At 35.0% G+C, this 25,520-nt stretch overlaps 1 protein-coding gene across 2 annotated transcripts in view; it reads right to left on the reverse strand.

Annotated features, from left to right (window-relative positions):
• Positions 1-509: 509 nt before the first annotated feature.
• GLRA3 (glycine receptor alpha 3) overlaps positions 510-25,520 on the reverse strand; it is a 206,823-nt gene continuing 181,812 nt past the window's right edge. Inside the window, exons 8-10 of one of the 2 annotated variants that reach the window (XM_037829104.1) lie at positions 12,353-12,496; positions 11,078-11,122; positions 510-795 (exon numbers count right to left, since the gene is read on the reverse strand). In XM_037829104.1, the coding sequence (XP_037685032.1) occupies positions 517-795; positions 11,078-11,122; positions 12,353-12,496 (468 nt within the window). In that variant the 3' untranslated portion in view covers positions 510-516. The remainder of the gene's footprint in view (positions 796-11,077; positions 11,123-12,352; positions 12,497-25,520) is intronic. The other variant, XM_037829105.1, reaches the window with a different exon arrangement.

The raw sequence follows: 25,520 nt of genomic DNA on the forward strand, positions 1-25,520 counted from the left end.
TTCCACTGAAAATCGTCCTAGATCATTTTCGCATTTTATAGCTACAGTATAAGAAAATATTTTTTACCTCAACCTTTTATTATCTGCATGAATGCCCTTTTTTTCCATAAAGTTTACTGTGCAAATTTTGCTTTTGTAAGATTTAATATCAGAGAATTAAAAATCAAAGAATTTCAAAGTAGTTTTTATGTCTACTACTGTGTGACATTATATAACATACACATACATTGGCAGTAAAGTTTCCACTTATAAGATTTACTGTGAAAAACAGATCTTAAATTAATATGAAATAGAATCCCCATATTTATGTATTTTGTATCCAAGAAAAGAATCATAATCTAGCTCGAGACTTTCCATAGCAAATCGAAATGCAACCCTTTTCCATATGCCATTTTAACACAACGGCCATCATTTGTACACTACACACAGACACAGACACACACATGCTACACACACGTCTACAGCAAAGAAATTTTCTTCTGAATTGGCCATTTGCACTTGTATGTTCCCAGAGACTTAATCTTGTTGCTGATGAATATCCTCATGCCTAAGAATTTTATAGATGACCCAGTAGAAAATATTAAAAATCAAAAAGGCTAATGGGAAGCATGCCCGGGAGATGGTGTCAATCTTCTTGGCCCGATCAATAAAGACCTTTCTCATTTCATCTGGGTTTTTTGGCATTACCTGGACAGGATGGTTTGGGCCCTTTGGGGTCACACCATCTTTTGCTTGCAGACATGGCCCCATTCCATAGGCTGTGAAGCTGAAACGACTTTCCCTTACCTCATCATCCTGTCACAAGAAGAATATAAGAAAATGCTTTAGTAATGGAATAGAGCATGGTAACAACATTTCAGAATCATAACTTAAACTTTTATCATGATAAATTTATATAGTAATATAATGAAAAGATAAAGCATATAAAGATGAGTTGCTTTTTCCCATTGAAGTTTTATTCATTTTTTTGCTGCAGCATATAGATGTGTCCATTAATAAATACAAAACAATCAAGTGACACATTTTAAAGGAACAACTAAACATATTGGTATTATCTACATATTGCTAGAATATAATGAGAGCAAAGAAAAAAAGACTCTATTGAACTAGTGTGTCATATATGCTCATACACCTCTTTTCTTACATTGTGTGTCTAAATGGGTAAATAAGTGACATCAAAGGGAGAAATACCAGGATTATTGACAGAATTTTCTTTCTCATGGAGAGAAACTTTTAAAATCCCGTTTCCTACAATTTTAATTTCCTTCCTTGGAAAAACAGTCTAACTAAAATACTGTTTGTTTTTTGATATCCTCACTTTATACTACTTCTCTGTTTTACACTAATTGTTTTTTGGAAAACCTACAATCCCATACTCTAGTTTTTACACAGTTACTTTTCAGGTATATTGGTTAGGTTGAAATTATGAATGAATTTTGGCAGAAGTTTATTTCATGTTCTAAAATTGTAATTTCTTTAAAGATATATAAAGAAGATTACAACTTATTCTTATGTGCCTCTAAAAGGTATTGTTACTTTTCTCATAAGTGTGTCAAATTGAAGAGAATATTCTAGGTGTGCAAATTAAAACTAAATTTAAAGGAAAAATTACTTAATAACATACGGTAAATGAGATATGCTCAGTATAGAAAAATATAGTATTTAGTAATTTATAATGAAATTCATTAATGAATAATTTAATGCACTTACACAGAAGGTAACAGCATATGGATATCAATTAATTAAATAGCCTTTTTGTTGCTAAAGTTGAAAGTTGAAAAGATGACAATTATGACATTCTCTAAAATTGTTATAGCTCTCCTCTTATGATAGTAATTCTTGATAGTAATATATAAGGCCAAAATATATAATTGCTCAAACTCTTAAAAAATGATTTGGGGCCTGTGAAAGTAGTTACTTTAATGAACAGTATAAATTACATGATATGAATGTGAAAAGTGGAAATTATAATGTATTCCAAAAATGAGAAAACAACTAAAATTGATGCAGTGATGTACAAAACAGTTTTTAAAAATTATGGAAAATAAGGTAATTCTACCTGAAAAACAAAGCCATAAAATTATTAGAAAATATCTCAACTGTAAAATGTATAAGTGATTGAATATTGAGGAAACAAGTCTGAAATAAAAAGACAATTATGCAAATTGTATGTAATTACTGTTGTAGCTCGCAAGAATTGGAAACTGATTTTCCAACGCTCTTTAATAACATGTTCATTTACACTGGGAAGTCTTTGGTTTCCATGGAAATTTTAAAGCTAATTAATTATTTGCTTTGAAATTTCTCTAAGTATATTTTGGGAAAAAATGGATAAGCTATGGATTAAAATATTCCCACGTAAGTATTGAAACAGCATGCTTATAATTTAGTAGATCATGATGGTATTTACATTCCAGAAAAAAAAATTACATTCCCTGAGTGCGTTGTGTGCAAACCAGCTGAGTGTTAAAGCATAAAATAGCCTTTTAAACATCTTCAACTGTGTATCTTTAAAAATCCATCTTATAGGACAAAAGATAACTTCTCAATGAACATTTATGATTTTGGTGCCGACGTTAGGAGATTAATTACCAGAAAGCTAAGATTTCAGGAATTCTAGCTGATGCTTTTAGTCAAGCAGAATTCATTGACTAAAATTTCTATCTGTGCCTGGGGAACTTACTATTTTAAAATCTTTAGAGAACCCAGCTGCTTATCTCAAAATAGAGAAGATACATTTAAGCTTGAATATACTTAGCAAAAAACTGTAGTCTTCTCAATTATATCTTCCCACATAACGGACTGTGAACAAAGGGTTAACATAGGCCTGGACTTGCAAAACTGCTGAAAATGACCTCTGAATCCTCCAGCGTCATTTCCTTGGAAACAGTAGAGAGAGATGGGCTGAATGAGAATGTAGGGTCTGCCTCACTTGCTGTGAGGACTTGACTGGCATTGTTAGCTGTGTATTGGCATGAGACCTTGAATCTACATGACTAGACAGTCCACATTTTTTTGTGGGAAATAAAGACTGTGGCTTTTCTGTGTAAAAGTGATCATATAGTCATTGATTTCTGTCCATGGCATCTTTCCTAGTGAACCCGGTGAGTTAGACAGGTGAGTTGGGGTGCAAAAGACACTGTGTTCCTGAGTAGGTGTTTCAGCTCGCAGAGAGATGAAGGACCTTTGCCAGATGTGTCTTCTGCCTCATCTCTTCCTATAAGTTAAGTATATGTAATATTAGGGTAAAGCCTATTTCTGTCTGAAAGGTCTGATTGCTACCTGACATCTCAGCGGTGACGTCAGAAGCTGGCCTGGCATTCAGACCTTTGATTCAATATGGCCAAAAGTCTGAGAGGGGGTTCTGATGAGAACGTGATGACTGGATGCCTGCTGATCCACTGGGGTTTGAGGTAGCAAAAGCTCCGCATCAAAGAATGGGTGATAAATCTCCCTATCGGAATGTGGATAACACAGATCTATCTGCTGTTGAATTGGATGATCTGTGAGGTAAACAAGAGAAACAGGGTAATTAATTGAAGGGAACATGGCTCCTGATAGAATTTCTTGATTCTTATTAAGTAACTATCCTTGGGAAACTGAAACAACCTGGGGGGAAAACAAAACCAGAACAAGTAAAACAAGCAGCTCTGTGGCCTGGGCTCAAGATGAAAATAGACCCCTTCTGCAAAACAAAAGCCCAGTTGGAACTTGGAGTTACGTTGCACTTAATATTAATATTACATGTTGCAACCCTAGGCAAGTGACGCTGTCAACTACTGACTATAGTGTAGTTTTATCCAATAAAAATATAATGTGGGCTGTGAATGAAAGCCATGTGTGTATTAAATTTTACGTTAGCCACATTTTCACAAGTTAAAAGGAACAGGCGAAATTAATTTTAATATTTTGTTTAACTCATATGTCCAAAATATTATTTCGACACTTATTCAAGGTAAAAAAGTATTACTGAGACTTTTTCATTTTTTTATTTCATCCTAAGTCATTGAAATCTGGGTGTACTTTACATTTACAACACATCTCAAATCAGACTATCCACTGTTCTTGCTCAAAAGCCACATGTAGTTAGTATTCACCATATCGGACTAAGCAATTACAGTGTAAATGAGCTATGCCACTTTACTGAGAAGTACTGGCAGATGTCTGGGAAGTCCATGCTTCCCTAGATTTTTAGGTTAATTTTCCCCTCAGAGGAGAAAGTAGGGAGGGTTTGGAAACTGTAATGGCAAGGTAAGGGTGGTTGACTAATTCAGCCAAAATTCTGGGCCCAGCCCTATCCGTCCAGTTTTGGAATAACCTGGGCTGAGGCCACTAGAGGCAATTCACAAACTGCTTATCATTGGCCTCACTGTATAAAATGATTAGAAAACAGACTGAATTTGAAAGGGGATCAAAGGCAAACTGTGAAAAATATGAGGCAGGCAATGTCCCAAGCTGCCTCTCTGGGGCTTCATAATTCATCAATGACTGTGGAGGACTCTGCAACTGAAACACATGTAGACTGGGGTTTCTGGATCAAGTGTAATAGAGTCACTGTAAGGTGGGTACTAGGGTTCTGGACTAGAAATCTCCTTGATGCTTTGAGCAGGTACTGGCATTCTCTTGAACTCTAGTAGAAAGAGCACCACATCTGAAGGAATCTGAAGTACATTAGATGATACTTAGGCCTGAGGAAGCTACCGTGTCATGGGTGATTGCCAAAAAGACATTCCAATCATGAGTAGTTGTACAATAAAGTTCCATGATAAAATGGAAACAGTCAATTCAGGAACAAGCTAAGGGCTGTAACTCTGGGAGAGTGAATCATATGCATGAGAAGGTGGCCTCTCTGATTCTGGACCAATGATGGACTCTTCTCTTCAGCTACCCAGAGCAGTACAAACTTCATGGCTTTCTTACCACTGAGGCAAAACAGGCCACCTGGTTCACCAGTGGGAGGTCCCATGGGGAAAGGCAGGATCCCAACTACATATGGCACAACTTGCCCAGAAGGATGAATAAAGCTAGTTGAAGAAGGTAGAGGTAAGTCCCACACAAAAGGCTGATTTGAGAACAGTATACATGGAAGTATCAGAATAATTTGGTTCTTGCCTTCAGTGCAATGTCCTGGATCCTAGCCAATGACCTTGCCTTATGGTCAGGCAAATGAGCCTTTGACAAATGGACAATTAAGAACATCCCAGGGTGGGGAATGCAATTCCTCACAGAAATTCCCAAGAAAAATCCAGTTGCATCATGAAATGCCTGTCAAGTTGCTGTCTCAGAAGGGGAACTGGGTGTCAAGGCGGATGCCTTGGACTGGTCATGGAAATAGCCATGGTGGTGGACAGGCCTTGCAATGGGCAGAGCTGGGATGTATTTCTCTGCCACCCACTAAAGCCACTGGTGTTGTAAGGGCTTTTCCTGAATAGCAATAAGAGAAAAACATGGCCTAAAAATTGCTTTGGGGTGAATTTCCCTAGGGCAAGGGCTGACATATACCTAGCGGGTGGAATACCTAGGATTTTTCCCCATAGCTCCAGAAGGATTCAAGTGGGTTTTCACAGAAATAGACAGGAAGCCTGTTGTTAGGGAAATCACAGACAGCAGCTAAGCAGCCATCACCCAGACCTCACCTACCTCTACCTCCGTCTTTGGGGAAGTCACAAACATACACTAAGTGCCATCTTCTGGGCTTCCATACCTCCACCTCCTTTTCTAGTGTGTGTCATTCCACAACAGTAGAGGGGGAAATGTTAAGTCTAGTGAAAGGGCCCAGCCAGACCTTAAACCCAGAAACCTGGAACAAGTAGCCGCGATGCTCATCAGATGAGGAATTCTGAGTGGCAGGGCCCCCTCCCTAGGTGGATAAAAACACACTCACACCATAGGGATTGGTCTCTCTTCTTTGGTGAAGTGGTGCTTATGGAGCTTCCATCCACCGACCCCTACCTGACCAGTTTTGGCAACTCGCTCCAGACCCATCCTGGGCTACATTTACACTAACAGAAGCCTCAGCTGAAAATGCTATTAAGGATTTAGAACAAGGCATTTTTTGTTATTAGTTTGACCCCTGGAATAATTGGATGAAAGGACACATTTTAACATGTCAGTGCACAAAAAGGTCCAAAGGCCACTGTTACAGTAGAGGGGTTTTGCGATTTGACTGCTAGGATGCTTTGCAAATCTAAATTCTGTAATCTAAGAGTCTTTTAGTGTTTTAAATATGTTCCATGAAGCAGCACATGTTTTAAAGCGTGTTCTACGAGACAAGACTCACAGAGCCACCTCAAAGTTCTTTCAGAAATAGGATCTCAGCGCTGCAGGAGGCAAAGATCTGACTTCTCAACAGGGCCCACACCTCCCTTCAGACAGTCAGAGGATGAGACAGCGGAGGTTTCCTCAGCGGTCGATTTTTTTTAAAGATGGGACTGACTTCTTGGGATTTCTTTTTGTTTTGAAAGGCTGCACTTCAGTAATAATTTTAAGCATGCTTAAGGTTTTCTAGCAGTTGATCATTAATTTTAGATTAATAAGTTAGAAGATGCATCAAATTATTTTATTAATAAACTAATTTATGTTTTGAAGAACCCAGGATAAAATTTTACTGTGTTTATGTGTGTTTAGATATTCAGTGATGTTCTTTATTCCAACTAGTACTCAAATATTGCATTGAGATAATTTAATTTTCTAGGAATATCTTCAGCGTAAATTTCTAATGGACTGAATGACCAAAAAAAAAAAAAAAAACAAATCCAAGGACTTAAAATCCAAGGACTAAAACTTTGACTCAGAGACTATATATTTGCCAATATTGAATGTTCATAAAATTAAGGCATGTTACAACTCAAAAACAGGTAATAATAAAAGTTAAATACAATCAAATAAAATGGGCTAAAGAACATGGATGTTTTAAGATGTAAAACTAAGGAAGTAGCTTAATTTACCCACAAGTAAATCCTCTTAATATGCTTAAAGCATGTTAGAAGGGTAATATGCAATGAAGAATGTAGAAAGCCACTTTTTTTACTGTACAATTCTTTCTACAGGAAGACCTGTTTACACTAGGTTCAGAAATGAGAAATATGTTTCAGTAATTAAGCATCAATAACACCATACTGTGAAACATTCTAAGTGCCTTTATTTAGAAAATTATGACAAACTGATTTATGTAAAATGCATATTAAGTTGAAACAGAGATAGATTAAAAATACATGGGTAAAGATAGCCATTCAATCAAATTGTTTCATCTCTGCCATCAAACATAAATATTAACATCCTACATATGAGATAGAATTAATTTCCCATCCTCCTCTTAGTCTTTAAAAATGGCCCCCAAACAATCTTACTTCTGTGTGAGAGTAGTGAAGATCTGAAGATTGTTGTAACAAAATATTAAGCATCTAAGACAGTGTGAAGTGATGATCATGTGAATTACTATAAGATACAACAGCATCGAATACATCATTTTCATCCTAATGTTTCTCCCTTATTAGCTAGCTACCTTTAGGGCATACAGTCAGGATGCTAAGGAGATTATCCTAGAGGTCTTTTTTGTTTAAATAATCTTCTGTAACTTTTAATTGCCAAATGGGAAAGTGACAGAGAGAGGAGAAGTAAGTTGCCATTAATTTCCATTTACATGATTTCGAACTGGGTGGATTTATTTAAAAATTTGCTAATAAACATACTGGTGGTTTATTTTCATTGGGAAAAATCATCATCACTTAGAAAATTCCAAAGTAAGATGAACAATATGAAAGAATCAAGAACTGTTTTGCTAAAATAAACATCAGCCTAAAACAAAACACTCAGTTTCATGCATTTACATAGATTTCTATTATCATTTACAAATGGAAGAAAATGGCTTGAAAGAATGCAATTATAGAAGAGGCTAAAAATTACTTTATGGTTGCAAGTCAATTGTTAATACAAAATTTTTTGAAATCCAGCCCCCTGGTGAACCTTGCATTTATTATAGATAACGTCTAAATTAGTCATGAATTAGCCAAGTTTATGCTTGGCATACTGAAGTTATATTAAAAAAGGGTTTTAAGATTATGGAATGGCAAAAGTAAGCTTAAAAAGATGAACATTTTAGATGAAAAATTATGACAATGTAATACAAATATTTTAGAGGACATATGAGAAATCAATGGAATAATTTATTCTTAATATTGATATAACTATTTCTAGAAATACACTAGATTCTTTCAGTGCCAACTCATAATTATGGAGTGGTATAAGATAATAAATTACAATAGACAGCTTATGTGAAAAGCAGTATTTCTATTTGTTATCTTTGAGAGGGAAGTCACCACAATGTATGTAATTTAAGATTTAAATAGTTATTAAGTAATTTAATATTATTTTCTGAGAAGATATTTCAGAAATATCCTTGCTTAAGATAAACTCTAAATATTTGTTTGTAGGGAATAATTAAATTCTTAACAATTTTTATTTAACCTGAGAGGATGAAATTTCAACTCTTAAAATATCACAGCATTCAAATAGAATTTTGTTTACATTATTAGAAAACTTTTTTCCTCAGCTGTGTGTGAAAGAAATTCCTAGGAAATATTTTATCTATTTATCTTACACTCCAGAATATAGAATACAATTATCTAGAATGGAAGGATTATTAAATAATATAGTGTATACAATGCCACATTTTTCAACTATGGAGTGTCATCCCATCAACCAAAATAGAATACATGCATATTTGCATTTTGTCCTAAGACTATAGTGTGGACAAAATGTACAGAACAGAAAAATCAATTAATTTTTTCTTTAAAAGTTACCTTGAGTTATCTTTGAAGTAAGACAGCATACAAATATGAGTAAATAAAATAATTATAAGCTTGTGTACAGATAGTCAAATGCAGTCAGTAGTATCAAAGATAACCATCGTGCCTAGCAAACTATAAACTTGGTCATAATTTCTTAAATCTAGAGCCAATGGTCTGTCCTATTTTGTATGTGTATATAAATAGTTAAGATACAATAATAAGTAGGAAGAAGAGATCAAAGAAGACTGTGAGAATGTGTTTTCTCCCCGAAAACCTTGCATTATTACATTGCAATGCAAAAAAAGCTACATGAAATACATTAAAGTAATCCTATTTTATCCGTATCTCTCAACAAATAACATCTATTCAGAAATATTTCGGCATGTCTTTATACCCTCACAGAAGTATTGATATACATGGGAATAGCAACCTCTAACCAAAATATTTTCATATCGTGCATGCACCCACATATACAGCACTGAGGCGAAGCATACATGACATGGTACAGTGGAGAATCAGCACACAGCAGGCTATGACAGTGTGGGGTGGGGAAATTTGGATACAAGGGCAAACTTGTATTCTTTCACAATAGACAAAGGATTCACTCACACCTTAGTAGAGAAGGAAGCAAGGTATAAATGACAATATGCAATAATTAAGCCAATGATGAACCAAGTTAAAACTTTCCTAGGAATAATATTTACATTAGCATAAGGGCCCCTATTTTAACAAACTTTCTGTAATAAGGCAATTTTATTTACTTTGGCAATTCTGTTAAATTAGAGCACAGAGGAAAACTCATGTAAACTAGTACTTCAGGGGAAGAAAAAGGGTATAGGGTCAAGATTTTGACTCGTTTTGATTATTTTGATTTCAAGATTTATATTGCTTAGACAGTTTCTAAGAAAAATGCATAGTTTTTGAAAAATGATGAATTCTGTCATCCCAGTGGATTGTTAGGTTGAGGTAATTAGTTTTCAAAAAGTCAAAATAACCAACCCAAAATTTGCACAATGCTTAAAATAGAATAAAACTAAATGAGATGGATATAATTTCTAACAGATACATTTGCATTAAAATTTTTTTCCTTTTTAAAGTAAGTATTTATTTACTGTAAATGAGGTAGGCCCATTTTTATCAGAGTCCTTCTAGCAATGTTTTATAAAACAATATATAACTGAATATTTCACTATAAAGCTCCTGTATGCATTAACAATTATATAAATATATATATAAAGTACTATATCTGATTATAAAAATTTATGCAATCAAATTTTACAGTTAAGACAATCAAGTAAAGGCATTTATATTATGTCAAAATTTTTTTGAAGGATGAAATAACATGCGAGTTTGGTAGCAAAGATAGTTGGTTATAAGATGAAAGAATGTAATAAGTGCTTTAAATTTATAGTGGTTCAGATAGCTGCTATGAAGCTAAGAGTACTGCAATGAACATCTAACAATTATGTCTCTTGCAGTGAGTTTTAACCAGGGGAGTACAGAAGAATCATGTGGGGAACGACTTTTAGATGCATTTTACCCTAGAAATTTTATTTAGTAGACTGGAATATTTGTATATGGTTCTCCAGGCTAAATTTTTGGCTTTCATAGCTTTGTATTGCTATTGAATGCTACATTATGGGATTCCAAGTCAAGTCACCTATGGACTGATAGTCTCTAGACTACCTTTCAAAAAATTTAGCCATTTTACTTGGACATGTGTCCGTGTGATCTCTTTTTAATTGGCGATACCAAAGGATGTTGCTATGAAAACCAAAATCATTCATTTGCTGTGAAGAATCTCAATATATTTTAATGTTAAGAATGGATTCTAAAAGTATGCACAATGCACAAAACATTTTTTTTCTTTATTGTAAGGTCTCTATTTTCTGACAAATGGGACTGCTTTTAGAAACTTGTTTCATTTTATAGATTTCCCATTATTTTGAAACTAATTTTACCAAATTACATGATTTTTTTCTTCTATGGTGATTATATAAGCTATATATTCTTTAATATATATTTAAAGATCGTCTTCACAAAGAAAAGCCCTGTTAATAAGATGAAGGATAATATTTAACTATTCTTTTACTGAGTGAAGAAAGTCAAGAGGTGTGATTCTTAGATAAAGAAAGTGTCGTTCTTAGTGGAAGGGGATGGTGTTTGTTTGGCTTTAAATATGGAAGGGGCTGTGTTTCCCCACCAAACACTGCCTGGGTGCATAATATTCTGTCTGCTTTCTACTGATGACCACATTCCTCTATTTACAGTTAAGAAAGTGAATTTACCATGTCTGAGAAACGGTAAAACTTCTCCAATGCAAAAGCTTCTGTCTGTGGGAAGGTAGAGTGGACCAAGAGGGATTGAGAAACCAGAGAATCAAGTCATATATGATTAATATAATTGCACAATTGGTTTTAATTACATATAGCATTTTAACAGACATATGTATAAATTAATAGATTTTCACATATGCAGGGTATCCACCTCCAAAGTATGAATTGAACTGATTTTTTTTGTGTGCTAAATTTTAATTACAATTTTTGCCTCTTGAATATTTCAACTAGTGATTAAAAATTAATAAGATATTACTATATTGTAATTCTTTATTTTCCTAGAGTGCCAATGCATACTATATGAATCAGATTATTATTTTTAAGATTTGAGTTATGTTTTGACTTAAACACACCAATGTACTGGATCCTCAACACAATTTCTCATGTATATGCAACTTGGACATTTCTCTATTTTTATAGGAGTCCACTTGCTTTTAAAATGGCACTTGGCACACTCACATTAGAAGAAGTAAATTCAAAGATTTGCTGGTCAATAGAACTCTTCCTTATAGAAAAAGAACGGAGGATGGTCAAAACCATGTGCATATAAAGGAGGAGCCATTACAGGTCTTAATCAAGGTGAACAACCCCATTTTGGACATCCAAATCCAATTAGGAGATTATTTCTACAACCTCCCGTGGTCTCCCAATCATGTTCTAAATAAATTTCCTACTGGATTCATCTTTTATCAGGAGACAGCAATGCAATAATAGCACCTAGTTTTGTTTCCCAGGAGGTTTTGGAAGAAATGTGTTAATAACTTAAAGATATGCATAAAAAAAGAAACCACATAGTTTTGGATGAACTTATCACCACATTATTAATGAATTTTATTTGATGGAAGCAAAGAAATTAGCTTAGAAAAAGGAACAACTTTAATAACAGTATCTGATGACTTACATAAAGTAAAACTATCAGAAATACTGTTTCATTGGAAGTAAGAAATGATACATTTAGTTAATTTAAACGACACAATGGTGCTCCAGGAAGTACATTAGGAAGAACTTGATAAAGCTCTTGTGTCATCAGATACGTTGTGTAAACTAGCTTTCTTACTGAAACTATTTTTTTGACACTTTAGTTTCAAATTCAACAAAATCAAAGGAATTTCATATCATTTAGTTCCCGGTCCCCATATCCTCTGCATAGATCACGATTAAATATAACAAATTCTCTTCCAAGTGAAAATTGGTATCCCATCAAACCTAATGCATTTATTTGCTTACCTTATTCTTTCTCTTCCGCCGAAATTTCAGAAGTTCTTTGTGTTGTCTTGACACAAAATTTACAGCTGCATACTCCAGAAGTGCTGAAAACACAAAAAGGAGGCATACTGCCATCCAAATGTCAATCGCTTTGACATATGAAACCTAGTTGAGAGAGGAGAAAGCAAGCAAATTAACATATTAATTCCGTTGAGAACAAAACTGATTATGTTTCCGATTGTGAATCATATCCTTATCTACCGGTCTTGAAAAATAAAGGGAAGGACACCAATTTTTTTTTTACTTAATAAGAGTTTTCGGAAGTTAATTTTCTAAAGTTTCCATAGTAGTCATAATTTATAACTTTTGTGTGTGTGTGTGTGTGTGTGTGTGTAATTGAATTTTTTTTTTCAACTGAGACACTGGCCCAGATAATGATAAAAGGAAAAGTAAGGTGAAATGTAATATCACCTTCAGGGTAGTATACTTGAAAAGTATTTTTCAACATTGAAATATAGATAATGCTGTTGATATTTTAGTTCTATATTTTCTTCATTTAAAAATTACTTTGAAATAATTTTAGTCTTACAGAAAAATTGCAAGAATAGTACAAAGAAATCCCAGGTTCCCCAGTTGTTAACGTTTGACCACATTCATAGTGATATAACATATGACTATATATATTTACTTTTTTTCTTCCTGAACTATTTGAGAGTAAGTTGCAGACCTGATGCCTCATTACCCCTACATACTTCAGTGTGTGTTTGCTAAAAGAAAAGGACACTCTCCTACATAACCTTGGTACATCCCTGATAATCAGGAAATTAACATCAATATAATACCACTATCTAATCTTAAAACCCATTCCTGTTTTACCAATTGCCTCAATAATGCCCTTTTTAGTAAAAAAAAAAATTTGTTTTTTCCTTCAAGCAGGGATTCAATCCACGATCAGGTATTGTAGTTAGTTTCAAGCCTTCATTTGCTTGGGCTTTCCTTGTCTTTTGGGACCTTGATATTTTTGATGAGTACAGGCCAGTTATTTGTAGAGTGTCCTTCACTTTTGGTTTGTCTGATGTTTCCTCATTTTAGATTCAGACTGTTGTGGGTTTGTTTGTTTGTTGTTTTTTTTTAACTTTTTTTATTGTGAAATATAACATACAGAAAAGTTTCAAAGTATGGCTTAACAAGTAGTTAGAGAGCAAATTACAAAGAATGTTATGGCTTACAGTCCCACAATTTCAGTTATTTCCTTATTGTGAAGTATAGCATATATACAGAAATCTGATAACTTTCAAAGTACAATTTAACAAGTACTTATAGAGCAAATTTTGAAGCATGTTATATGTTACAGTTCCACCATGCCAGTTATTTCTTTCTAGCTATTCTAGTACCCTAGAAACTATATATATAAATATTCAGTTTTTGTAATCCCTTGTTAAAAGATTCAGGCTGTTGGGGATTGAGTCATGTCCCCCCCAAAAAGGCACGTTCAGTTCCCAATCCCTGGTCCTGTGGGTGTGAACCCATTTGTAAATGGGACCTTTGGAGATGTTACTAGTTAAGGTGTGCCCAAACCAAATGAGGGTGAGCCTTAATCCGATGAGGCTGAAGTCCTTATAAGCAAAGGAAATTGGACATAGAAGAGAAGCCACAGGGAGCAGCAAGAAGCTGGAAGTCAACAGAACCCAGAAGAGAAATGAGAAGATGCTGCCATGTGACAGAAAAGCCATGGACCCAGGATCGTCAGCAGCCAGCCCCAGAATGCCATGGTGTTTTGGGGAGAAATCATTACCTTGCTGATGTCTTAGTTTTGGACTTCTCATGGCCTCAAAGCCATGAGCCAATAAATTCTCCATTGTTTGTTTTAGCTGCCAGGAAACTAAGACCAAGGTTATGGATTTTTAGTAGCAATTCATTAGCAGTGATGCCCTGTCCTTCATTGATAGCATGTCATATCAGGAGGCACATAAAGTTGATCATTTGGTTAAGGTGATATCTGCTAAGTTTCTCCACTACAAAGTTATTAATTAATTGTCCCTTTTGTGGAGCTGCTTTGAAACCAGGTGAATATCCTAATTCTCTTTAAACTTTAAACCACTAGATTTAGCATTCATTGATAATTCTTGCCTAAATCAGTTATTAAATGATGGTTTCCAAATGGTGACTTTCTAATTCCATTATTCCTTTTATACTCATTAGTTCATATTCTACCATAAGGAATGTTTCTTTCTCCCATATTTATTTGTTTACTCTATTTATATCAGTATTGACTTACACATAAGTATTATATTCAATGGATTATAATACACTAACAATATTTATTTTGATACTCACATTATCTCAGATTGGATCAGTAGTAGTCCCCAGAAGTTAGCTCTTACCAGCTCACTGACAACTCTTAATCATTATTTGAGTATGTCCTTGTTTCTGGCACACGATGTTCCAAGGTTATCTTGTACTTTTCCTGTTCCAGTTCTCAATTCAGCCCTTTCTCCAAGGAGCCCTTCTTTAGTGAAGAATGGCTTTTGGAAACCAAGATCTGGGCACTGGGTATGCACATTGCTTCCTGGTGTCATAGCTTCTAGGCTCTCTCAGTGGACAGAGCTGGGAATTATACACACACAGACACATACACACATGCCCAGCATAACATAGTATCCGTTCCAGTTTGCTAATGCTTCCATTACGCAAAATACCAGAATGGATTGGTTTTTATGAAGGGGGTTTATTTGGTTACAAAGTTACAGTCTTAAGGCCATAAAGTGCCCAAGGTAAGGCCTCAACAATAGGGTACCTTCACTGGAGGATGGTCGATGGCATGTGGAAAACCTGTTAGCTGGGAAGACACGTGGCTAGCGTCTGCTTGCTCCCAGGTTGCGTTTCAAAAAGGCATTCTCCAAAATATTTTTCTTTGGGTGTTTTGTCCTCTCTTAGCTGTAGCTCTTCCAAAATATCACTCTCAGTTGCTCTGAGGTCCTTCTGTCTGTGAACTCCTTTACAGGACTCCAGTGATCCAGTTAACACCCACTGTGAATGGGTGCGGTAACACCTCCATGGAAATTATTCAATCACAGTTAATTGAGTCACATCTCCATGGAAACACTCAATCAAAGGATTCCAATCTAATCAACACTAATATGGCTGGCCCCACAAGACTGCATCAAAGAACATGGTGTTTTGGGAGACATAATAAATCCAAACCAGCATAGTATCTATATCTACTTCTCTCTGTATCTATTTATTTTTAAAACATGAATACACACTGGTATCTCTAATGCCACTTCAACACCACACTATTCACTCTAGCCTTTACCGTTTCCATATTTCTGTTTATGCAGCACCTTTCTCTGACAGTGAGAAACTTCACTCAGTATACAGTTTACCATTCTTTTTGTATATAACTAATATCTCAGTTCTGAGCCCCCTTAGCTCAGAAGAGGAAGAATAGTGTATAATTAACATTTGTATTATCTACTGATACTATTTTCTCTGAATTTAGTCAAAATAATTGGCAACTTACAAAATTTATTTCTAAGGTTTTGCATTTATCAATTATTTCTGTATTCATATTTTTAATTATTATAAAAGTAATGTATGATTATTGGTTAAAAGTCCAATCTTCTCAAATAGAGCTAGGTGAAACAGTAGTTTTCTTTTTTTTCAACTCTTCCAGCTACCTCCTTGGTCGTGACCTCATTCCTGAAGCTTCCAACAGCTGCCTTGGTCCTAACCATTTCCTTGCTCTTACTCCACAGTTCCCAGCAGTCTGGCTTCATCCTTAACCCTGGTTCCACCAGCCCCAGCCAATCTCCTTCACCCTAAACACCTGCTCAGCTATGGCCCTGCAGGTCTGTCACCTCAGAGATAAGGAAGGGAAGAGAAGGAAAGGAAAGAGAATAGAAAGAACAGACTTTTTTTTTTTTTAATCAAAGGAGCACAAAGAAAAGAGAAAGGAAGGGAAGAGAAGAGCAAACGAAAGAATAAGGCCCACATTTTCTAGAAACAGACTCAAATAGACTTAAATCCTTTGAAGAACAATTTATTAACTTTTAAGAACTGCTTTAATACCCCTCTCAGGTTAATAGGGGCAGTGATTTGAACTTGTAATTGAACTAATATCACTGCATATATAAATTGTTCAAGAATGAAAATTTGCTTTGAGTATAGTTGTTCCCTCTTATCGTATGTGAGCATTTGTGTGCATGTGTGTGTGTATATATGTTCCACAGTTACAGCGTTATAGGGAAAATCATTACCCTTTGTGGCATAAGCATGAGATAATTCTTTTAGTTTCACACCTTAATATAGCTAATTTGATGTGGAAAAAATTATGTCATTCATCTAGAATTAGAAATAAGGATGAGAGCTATTTATATCTATGAGCAGCAAAATATATTTTCCAGGCTTTCCTTGGAAACAGACAATTACCAAAAAGTCCTCTTCCCCACTGATAGAAATAAATGTCCCTTCCACATGAAGACATTGAGCTAGGAAAATAGAAAGCCACATTAGGTGCTAGCAAAAATGCATTACCTCTTTGGACAAACGATATAGTTATCTTAAGGATTAAAACCCTACACAATGGAAACTTGACTATTTTTATATTATTAGCATCTGCGTTTCTTTTTCTTTCTCTTCATCTTCAATATTTACTAAGTTACTTTTATCAAATATCAGTCTGTGGGAATTTTGATCCAATTTAGATTAGGTTTTTAAAATGGAAGTGGTTCATCATTTGGGGGAAAGCTATGTTGGAAGAAGCAGTAAATAAAGTAGGAGAAACACACCTCCCTACCTTTCCCAGATGGCCCTTCAGGTTTGAGACTAGATTTTGCCTAAATGTGGTTCAGAATCCCTCTTCTGTGATCTCATGGAACATGAGCTTCCCTTAGCACATTGCATTGAAATTGACTATTTCTTTGCTTTTCCTTCTGTGTAGACTGCAAACTCTTTGAGGGAAGACAGTATTTTGGTCTTGTTCACCACCACCAGTGTTTGGCACATTTATACATTTTTTGCTGAGTGAATGAACAGATAAATGAAGGTTTAAAACGTTAAAATACAGAGGTAAAAGTGAGTGATAGATGACTCTCATGGAGATTCACTTTCTTGAGCTACACTCTGCTAATACATTAGATTGGACTGTTCTTTTTTTTTTAAGGCCATTTCTTAACACTTCCAATGGTGTCAACTTAGACATGAATATTCCAACAAAGGAGAAGAGCCCTGCATCTTCTTTTGTATCTGGAGTGTGGTTTCTGCTGATCAAATATCCTCTACTAAGCAAAGAGCAGTGTTCTCCCATTATATTCAGTGCCATGCTAAGTGTCCACCTAAGTGTTAAGCATGGATTTAAGTTTACTAAATTTTTCAGGAATTCTGTGGCTGTCCTCCAATACGTACAGTACTGGAAGATATAATACAGATTTCAAAGGTACTGTCTCAAACTACATCTTTCCTGGAAGACAGTGACTCATAATGCACGTGTTCATTCTATAACAACCTGACTCCATAATGACATGGACCAAAGTGATTAAATCAGAACTATAATTTCCAAATTAACAACACAGAAATGCAAATGTCATTTGTGCCTGCCCAGGTTCAGCTGTGAACAGTACCCAAATGTTTAGCCTTATAGGTCTACTTTTCTCATCTCCTCCTCTGATGCCTTACACTGATTTCAAATCCATTTCTCCTTCTCTTCTCTAGTTGCACCAAGTACAGCAAACACTATTTGGGCAGTTTGGAACTCTAGGGCTGGCAACTTTAAAATAAAGACAGAAGTTCTTACTCCAACACATTCCCAACACGCTCACAACACGCAACACACGTGTGATTCAGAATGATCACCTTTGTGCCTGGATTTCCAGCTGTTCTTTGGAGCTGTCTCACTCTGATCCAGCTCATGCCTGTGGACTACCGTGCTGACAGTCCCATCCACTGTACAGTCCCTCAATCTATTCTTGACACAACATGATTATTTTTAACCGCAAATGTGATAACATCACCTACCACTTACAACTTTTCATTTACTTTCCACTAATTTTAAAACAAAAGCTATTGTATGGTGTATAAAACCCTTCATGAGTGGCCCTAGCTTACCTCTCTCACCACATGCATTTATTCACCTATTATTCATTCAACATTTATTGAGAATCAGTGATATGACTAGTTCTGTCCTTAGGGCTGTAGGCACAGAGAGGAGTAAGACAGAAAAGGATCATCTTTAACAGAGCTTGCATCACACTTGCAATAAACATACAATAAAAATTAAATATACAAATAAGTAAGATAATTTAAGAGAAGTGCTATAAAGAAAATAAAAGGGAGTAGTGGGATAGAGAATGCCTAGGTGAAGGGGCTATATTAGATGGGGTGGTCAGTGAAGGCCTTCTTTTGCCACTTTCTTACTTGCTTATTATTCTCTAGCTATACTTTTCTTCTTTTAGTTCTTGGAACCTGAAAGCAATTGACAAACTCCATCCTGCCTCAGCAGCTTTGTACTCACTGTTACTTCCATCTGGAGCACTCCTTTTGGTTAACTGCTGTTTATCCTCCAGGTCTCAGGGTAAAGCCACTTCCTCAGAGAAACTTCCAAATGCCCAGAGCAGGCTAGCCCTTCTTATCCTCCCACATCCACTTTTCTCACAGAATCCTTTTCTGAGGTCACTCATTACAACTGTAATTGATCTGTGGGTAGTTCTTATAATGTGACTTCTGGACAGCACCACTTGAATATACCACCTTTGGTTGATTACTCTATCTTGCCATTCCTAAGTTCTTTTTATCTTCCAAACACAGGTTAAAGGAATACAGAAATGAGTATGATCTTGAAGAATGCAAAATCCATACTGCTCTTTTAACATAAAACTATGTTTTGATAACAAACAGCAAACAAATCCTCTTATAATCTTTCCCCATTGCACTAAAATTATCTGTGTATGTCTCCTCTTTTTAGGCCATTATATCCTATATGCTAAGACAAGGTCCTTTGTATTCTAGGACTTAGCACAGCGTTTGTTATGCTAAAGGCTTTTGGTTAATGTTGAACTGATTGAACCATGTGGATTGGCTTGATATCATTGGCCATTTATTATTAGAGAAATGTTTATAAATAATCAGCATGCCAGGAATTTAATCCTCAAAACCACCAAGGCAATTATCCCCACTTTAAAAATTAGGAAACTGTGGCACAGTGAGTTTAAATAACTTGCTTACAGTCACATAATTCCCAAGAGGCAAAGTTGGCATTTGAATACAACTAATCTGTCCCCAACCTCATAAATGGAACTTCTATTCTATATCACCTAGTTATTAGGCTTCTTCTATTTAAGCTACCACTAACAATTAACAACTGTGAACACTCTAAGTAGGAATAACTCTCCTCTTTAAATCCCAGCCTCTTTAACTTTTATCTGATAATTACCAGTGAAGTGATCTACAAAATACATGCTGTAAGGTCCTGCATATTTGCTATCCTGATCCTAAAATCTGACAACTTCTAGCAGATAATGCAGAAAAGGGGCAATCTGGTTACTGTATATATCAAGTAAAAACAAACTAGTTGCTCAGGAGAAGCAAAACTATTACTGGAATTGAGATCAGAGAAACATTTTATCATAAGAGATACAATGCAAGTCCCCTCAATAACATTCTTACATTAAATGTAGCAGAGTTTTCTGTGAGCCATGTGATAATCTAGGAAATCAGCTTGACAAGTTAACATCTGAGTATCCAGGGCTAGATGACCACAAGATTTTGTCTTTTTCATTCTAAAAAATGTGTTTTATAATTTAGGGAAATGAATGAAAACATGATATGTTCTGTAGCTTGCTTATCTCATGTGTTTTTTTCTAGAACAATTATGCAATTTTTCCACTTTGCGATATTATCATTAAAAAATAGAGAAATCCTGCATTTTGTGCCCCAAATAAGATGAGAAAAAATATAATTGGATTTTTGTCACTATCAATCTTCCTGGTTATAAAAGAATCAAACCACCTCGCCCCTGGTTGAGCAGTCACATTCAGAAATTTTGCCTAGGCATGAGTTTCTCTGCATCCACCCTGCCAAGACTGGGAGAGGGTGTTCATGGGGAGGAGGCCAGCCTGGCTGTGGTGCAGTAGCAAAAAACCCCCAAATCTCACTGGCTTGAAACAAGAAAGGGTTATTTTGTACTCATACTCCTCATCCCTTTTGAGTCAAAATGGAGTAGTGTTGCTATTGTTATCCTCCCTTGGGATCACACGTTGATGGAGCAACCACAGTTTGGAACATTGCGAGCAAGTACAGCAGAGGAAATCCAGGGCACAGGTGAGTCACACATTGGAAATAAATGTGCCAGGTGGGAAATGGCACAGATCAGTTCTGCTCAAAATTCATCAGCCAAAACAATTCACAGCCTACTCTGACTACAACAGAACTAGGGGGCATAACTCTATTACGAGCCGAGAAGGGGAGAAAAAGCCCAAATGAGTGACAAAGAGCACAAAGAGGATCACAGAGTGGGGGTGGGGAAGTTTCTGCTATTTGTACTTCTGAAAAAAAAAAAAAAGATCCTTACAAGCACAAGATTGATGAAAAGTGTGGATTATGAATTGATTTACTGTTTAGTGGTATCTTGAATGCAAAATGAAAGCAGCTTTGTTAAAGAGTAAATCTCACTGCTTTATATGAAGAAGCTCTTAATTAATTAGAGTGTGACAAAGAAAAAGAAACTTTCCCCCAGATATTCAGCTAAAATTTTCCTCAAACTAGGGCACCAGACCAAAATTCAGTAAAATCAATGTAAGGGGGTTAAAAAAAAAAAAAAAAAAAAAAGAATTCAGTAGCTCTCTGAAGCACTAACTTAATTTAGGATAGATAATAGATTATTTAGATGTAGAGGTTAAAGACAGGCAGATAGCTAGGCAAATTCAGGTATGGGAATGAATTTGTTTGGACCACACAGTGTTTCAAAAAGAAAAAGAATATGCTTCTAAGGACAGGACATACTTCACCCATTCAACACAGTCCTCATCTTTCCCTTTGAATTATACTAGAACACTTTGTTCATTTATTTGTGCTTCTGACCCCTTAAGTCATCTGAATTTGTGCTCCTGGATCCAGAAGAAAAAAATGAGCTGCACAGATCTCAGGCAATCCTTCATAAGTAATGTTACTCTTAACCTAGCTTCTGAAAAAATTGTTTGAGTAGCAGGAATTTGAGATTATACTCCCCAACATGCACATTGGATGAGCTCTATTATATTATAAATTAAGGATGGCCCTGAATGCTGTAGTTGAGAGGTCTGCCAAGATTCATGCCTTCCCCTTTTTCCACCCAGGGGTGGTCAAAAGATTTATCCAGGGACCAATATTCTCCTATACTTCAGCTCAGAGATAACAATGCATTAATGGGCAACACTTTGTGAGAGGTATTCATATTAAATTATACCCAAGACTTAATTTACTCAATGGATTCTAGAAATAGAAATTAAAATGCATGTACAAACAACATAGCTTAAATTTAAGAATAAACCAGAATCTGGAGTTTCAATAATAAAATCTCATGAAAATCTATGTGGAAGCACTCTACAAGGCAAATTTTCAGGAACTTTTGGTAGTGAAAATTTTGTCAATTTCTTTCTCATAATTGGTAAAATTTGCTTTTCATTTGAGTGCAGGTATAATAAAATATCACAGTGTATTGCTTTTGATGAGTTAAAACAAGTCTTTGAATAGGAGGGTTTATTCTCTTTTTTCACATAAACCCTGATGAGTAGATTCTGCCTGTGGAATGACCAAGTGACCCAAGCATACAGATACATGCATTTTCTTTGAGATAAGCTGAAAATTTTCCTGCTTGTGTCATGCTTTTCCTCTGGGGATTTTATTTTAGATCACATTGACTATTCATTTGCTCTTTCATTTTTCAAATTCAAATTGTAGAACATTTAATCCTACACTTCTCCCTAATACAAAAACTGTATAGGGAGTTTTGCATTTTGTAATATTTATAGGAAAATGATATTCATCTCAAAATCATTTCGAGTTTCATGTAAGACTTGAAGCCAGAGGAGAAAGGAATCAGCTTAAAGGAAAAGGAAAAAAAAAGTTGTAAGAACAGGTGTTGAAGTGGAACGAAGTTGATATTACAAAGCCAAAAGGAACTGTCTTCAGGGTTGTTTCCTTGGAACAGTAGACAGTAAATCACTGCACAGGCTGTTCTGACATTCGTCATCCTGGAGGTGGTGAGCTAATGCAGAGTCCTACAGACGTCACGCTCATGCTGATTTTGATGTTTATGATCTTTAGTAAATGAATGATGCTTCTCATACAATATTTATTTTCTATGTAAAGGTTTTTATTTTAAGAGACAAAATGCAACAGACTCTCATATAATAGCAGAGCTGCATTATACCCAAAGAGATGAACTCTATCAATCCCTCCAATTATCTGGCAAGGAAAGTAGAACCCAAGATGCCAAGGGATTTTAAAAGGTCACACGTCATCTGACTTCCACTTCAGCAACTGAAGTTTTAACATCGCCTTTTCTGTAGGACATGACTTTTTTTCCTTATGTTTAACACTCAGATGACACTGTAAAATAGATCTAGATGTAACTGGAAATGCTTTCTCTCTTAAGTGCATGCTGTTAATCTCACTGGCATTTCTTAATAAATTATCTTGAGTTACTCAGTTAAGGTTAAATTATATTTGTGATCATTCTCACCTCTGAATTTTTATATTGGAGATTTTGTGTTTCTGAAACATCATCCTCATTGTAATCATAGATTTTTCTATTCTTGTTTCCTCTGGGGTCTAAGACTTTCATTTATAACTTCATACTGGAATCATGAGGATACTTAAACGTGCAAGATGCTTTTCAACACTGATATTGGGAACGAGTTCTTTTTTACATTGGCAAAGGGATAGCTTTTCCATCCATTTATACCTTTCAGGGAGGCTGTAGTATGATTATAGGATATATGTGAATGCAGTAAAAGGAGTTTAAGACATTATTTTGGTAAAATAGTGTCAAAATGGAAATACATCTTTTATTTATTTTTAAATTTAGCTTGATGCCAAAGCCATTGCCTTTATGCCATTTCAAAAAAGTCTAAATTTTGTGATTGGTCCTATATGTGTCCCATAAGATTTAGGAATTTATTTAGATGCTTAGTCTCTATGTTAACCACACAGGACATGTATGAAAACTGTTAATTTTTCAGCTTAAGGTGATTTAGTAAACCCAGTAAACACAGATTCTAAGATAAAATGTAAAATCAGAGATATTCATCAATTTCTATTCTTCTTATTACAGAGTCTACCCTTGATTATGAATTATCTGTCTATAAAACAGAAATAAGATTGATTTTCAGTTGCATCATATTTTGTGATTTTAATCAAAAGGCTATGAATACATGATTATTTCATTTTCTCTGCCTGTTTTCTCTTATATTGTCTTTCCTTTTTCTCTCTTTTCCTTAAATTAGCGTAATGTGCAACCAGATTATTAGTATGATTCATGAAAATTTTAAGAAAATAAATTAACTATTTTGCTCACATTCAATGTTGTGTCATAAAATTAAATTTACCTATTAAATATTTTACCTATTAAATAGTTTATGAATCCATCTATGTCATATTTATACTGAACTTGATTCAAGTAATTTTAGTTAACTACATTTTGAATAAATCCTAGAACATTGTATTTAAATGATGAGGATTAAAGCATTACTGACAGTAATAGCATCCTATCTTATCACTGGACCCTGTGCTAACAGAGAAGCCTGGTTATCATCCAGGGGACATTTCCACCCCAAATTTACATTTATCACTGACATTTATAATTTATTCTGCTTTACAACTGCAGAGTATTTTTTTTTTAGAAGAATGAGCGCATATATTCATTAATTAGATAAGAACACACCAGTGAATAGAAATCTTTCATTTCCTCATCCCTTGTCTTTGCAGTGCAACCTCGTGTGTAGATCTTTATGTGTCAACAAGATCATGATATCAACAAACATCATGTAACAGTTGGATTCATATTTTCTACCTGCTGTAATCACTTCTATAGTTGTGAAGTTCTATGAAGTTCTATATATATTCTATGAATATATAGTTGTGAAGTTCTATAGTTCTATGAAGGAGAGGAACTTAATGGGAAAGCTACCTTTATTGTATTTTCTAAGAACCAGTGTTTTTGTTAAACTGTAAGGCAGAGGTGTACAATCTTTCATTGTTTCTCACTAATTTGGTGAATCCCAGAGGGGCAGGGATGGTTCAGCACAATCAAAGAGTAGTTCAATTGAGTTTTTATACTTTCTTTAGAAAGAGATGAAAAATAACATTATTTTAAAAAATTATTAGAGAAGTTGTGGGTTTGCAGAACAATCATGCATGAAATACAGTATTCCCATACACCGCTGCACCACCCTCTTGCATTGGTGTGGGAATTTGTTACACATGATGATAGCACATTTTAATAATTGTACATTCTTTTTAACTTTAGTAGTCTGCACTATTGAGAGATTCTATGTTCAAGACACTGTGGGAAGCAATGGACATGGATTATTTAGTTTGAAACACACAAAATGGGCCTGTAAAATATGTCCTTTTATTATCATTAACATTTTTTTTAATTAGAGATGTTGTAGGTTTACAGAACAATCATGTAAAAAATATAGCATTCCCATGTCCCCACTATGGCTGACACTTTGCATTACTGTAGTATCTTTGTCACAATTGAAGAAAAAATACTAAAATAGCACTATCAACTATAGTCCATAGTTTACATAAGGTGTATTTTTTCTCATATACCACCCTATTATTAACACTTTGTGTTAGTGTTGTACATTTGTTATAACACATAAAGGAACATTCTTATACTTGTACTATTAACTATAGCCCATCATCTACAATAGAGTTCACTGTGTTATACAGTCCCATGTTTTATCTTTGAATTTTTATTTTAGTAAAATATACAACCTAAAATTTCCCCTTTTAACCACTCTCACATATATACTTTGGTGGTGTTAATTACGCTCACAGTAATGTGCTACCATCATCACCATCCATTTCCAAACCTTTTCAATCAACCTGATGTGAATTCTGTGCAAATTAAGCATCAACTCCCCATTCTCTACTCCCAGTCTGTCCCTTGATAACCGATACTCTAAATTCTAACTCTATGAATTTG

Source organism: Choloepus didactylus, chromosome 3, assembly GCF_015220235.1.
Source record: "Choloepus didactylus isolate mChoDid1 chromosome 3, mChoDid1.pri, whole genome shotgun sequence".
Lineage (NCBI taxonomy): Eukaryota > Metazoa > Chordata > Mammalia > Pilosa > Megalonychidae > Choloepus > Choloepus didactylus.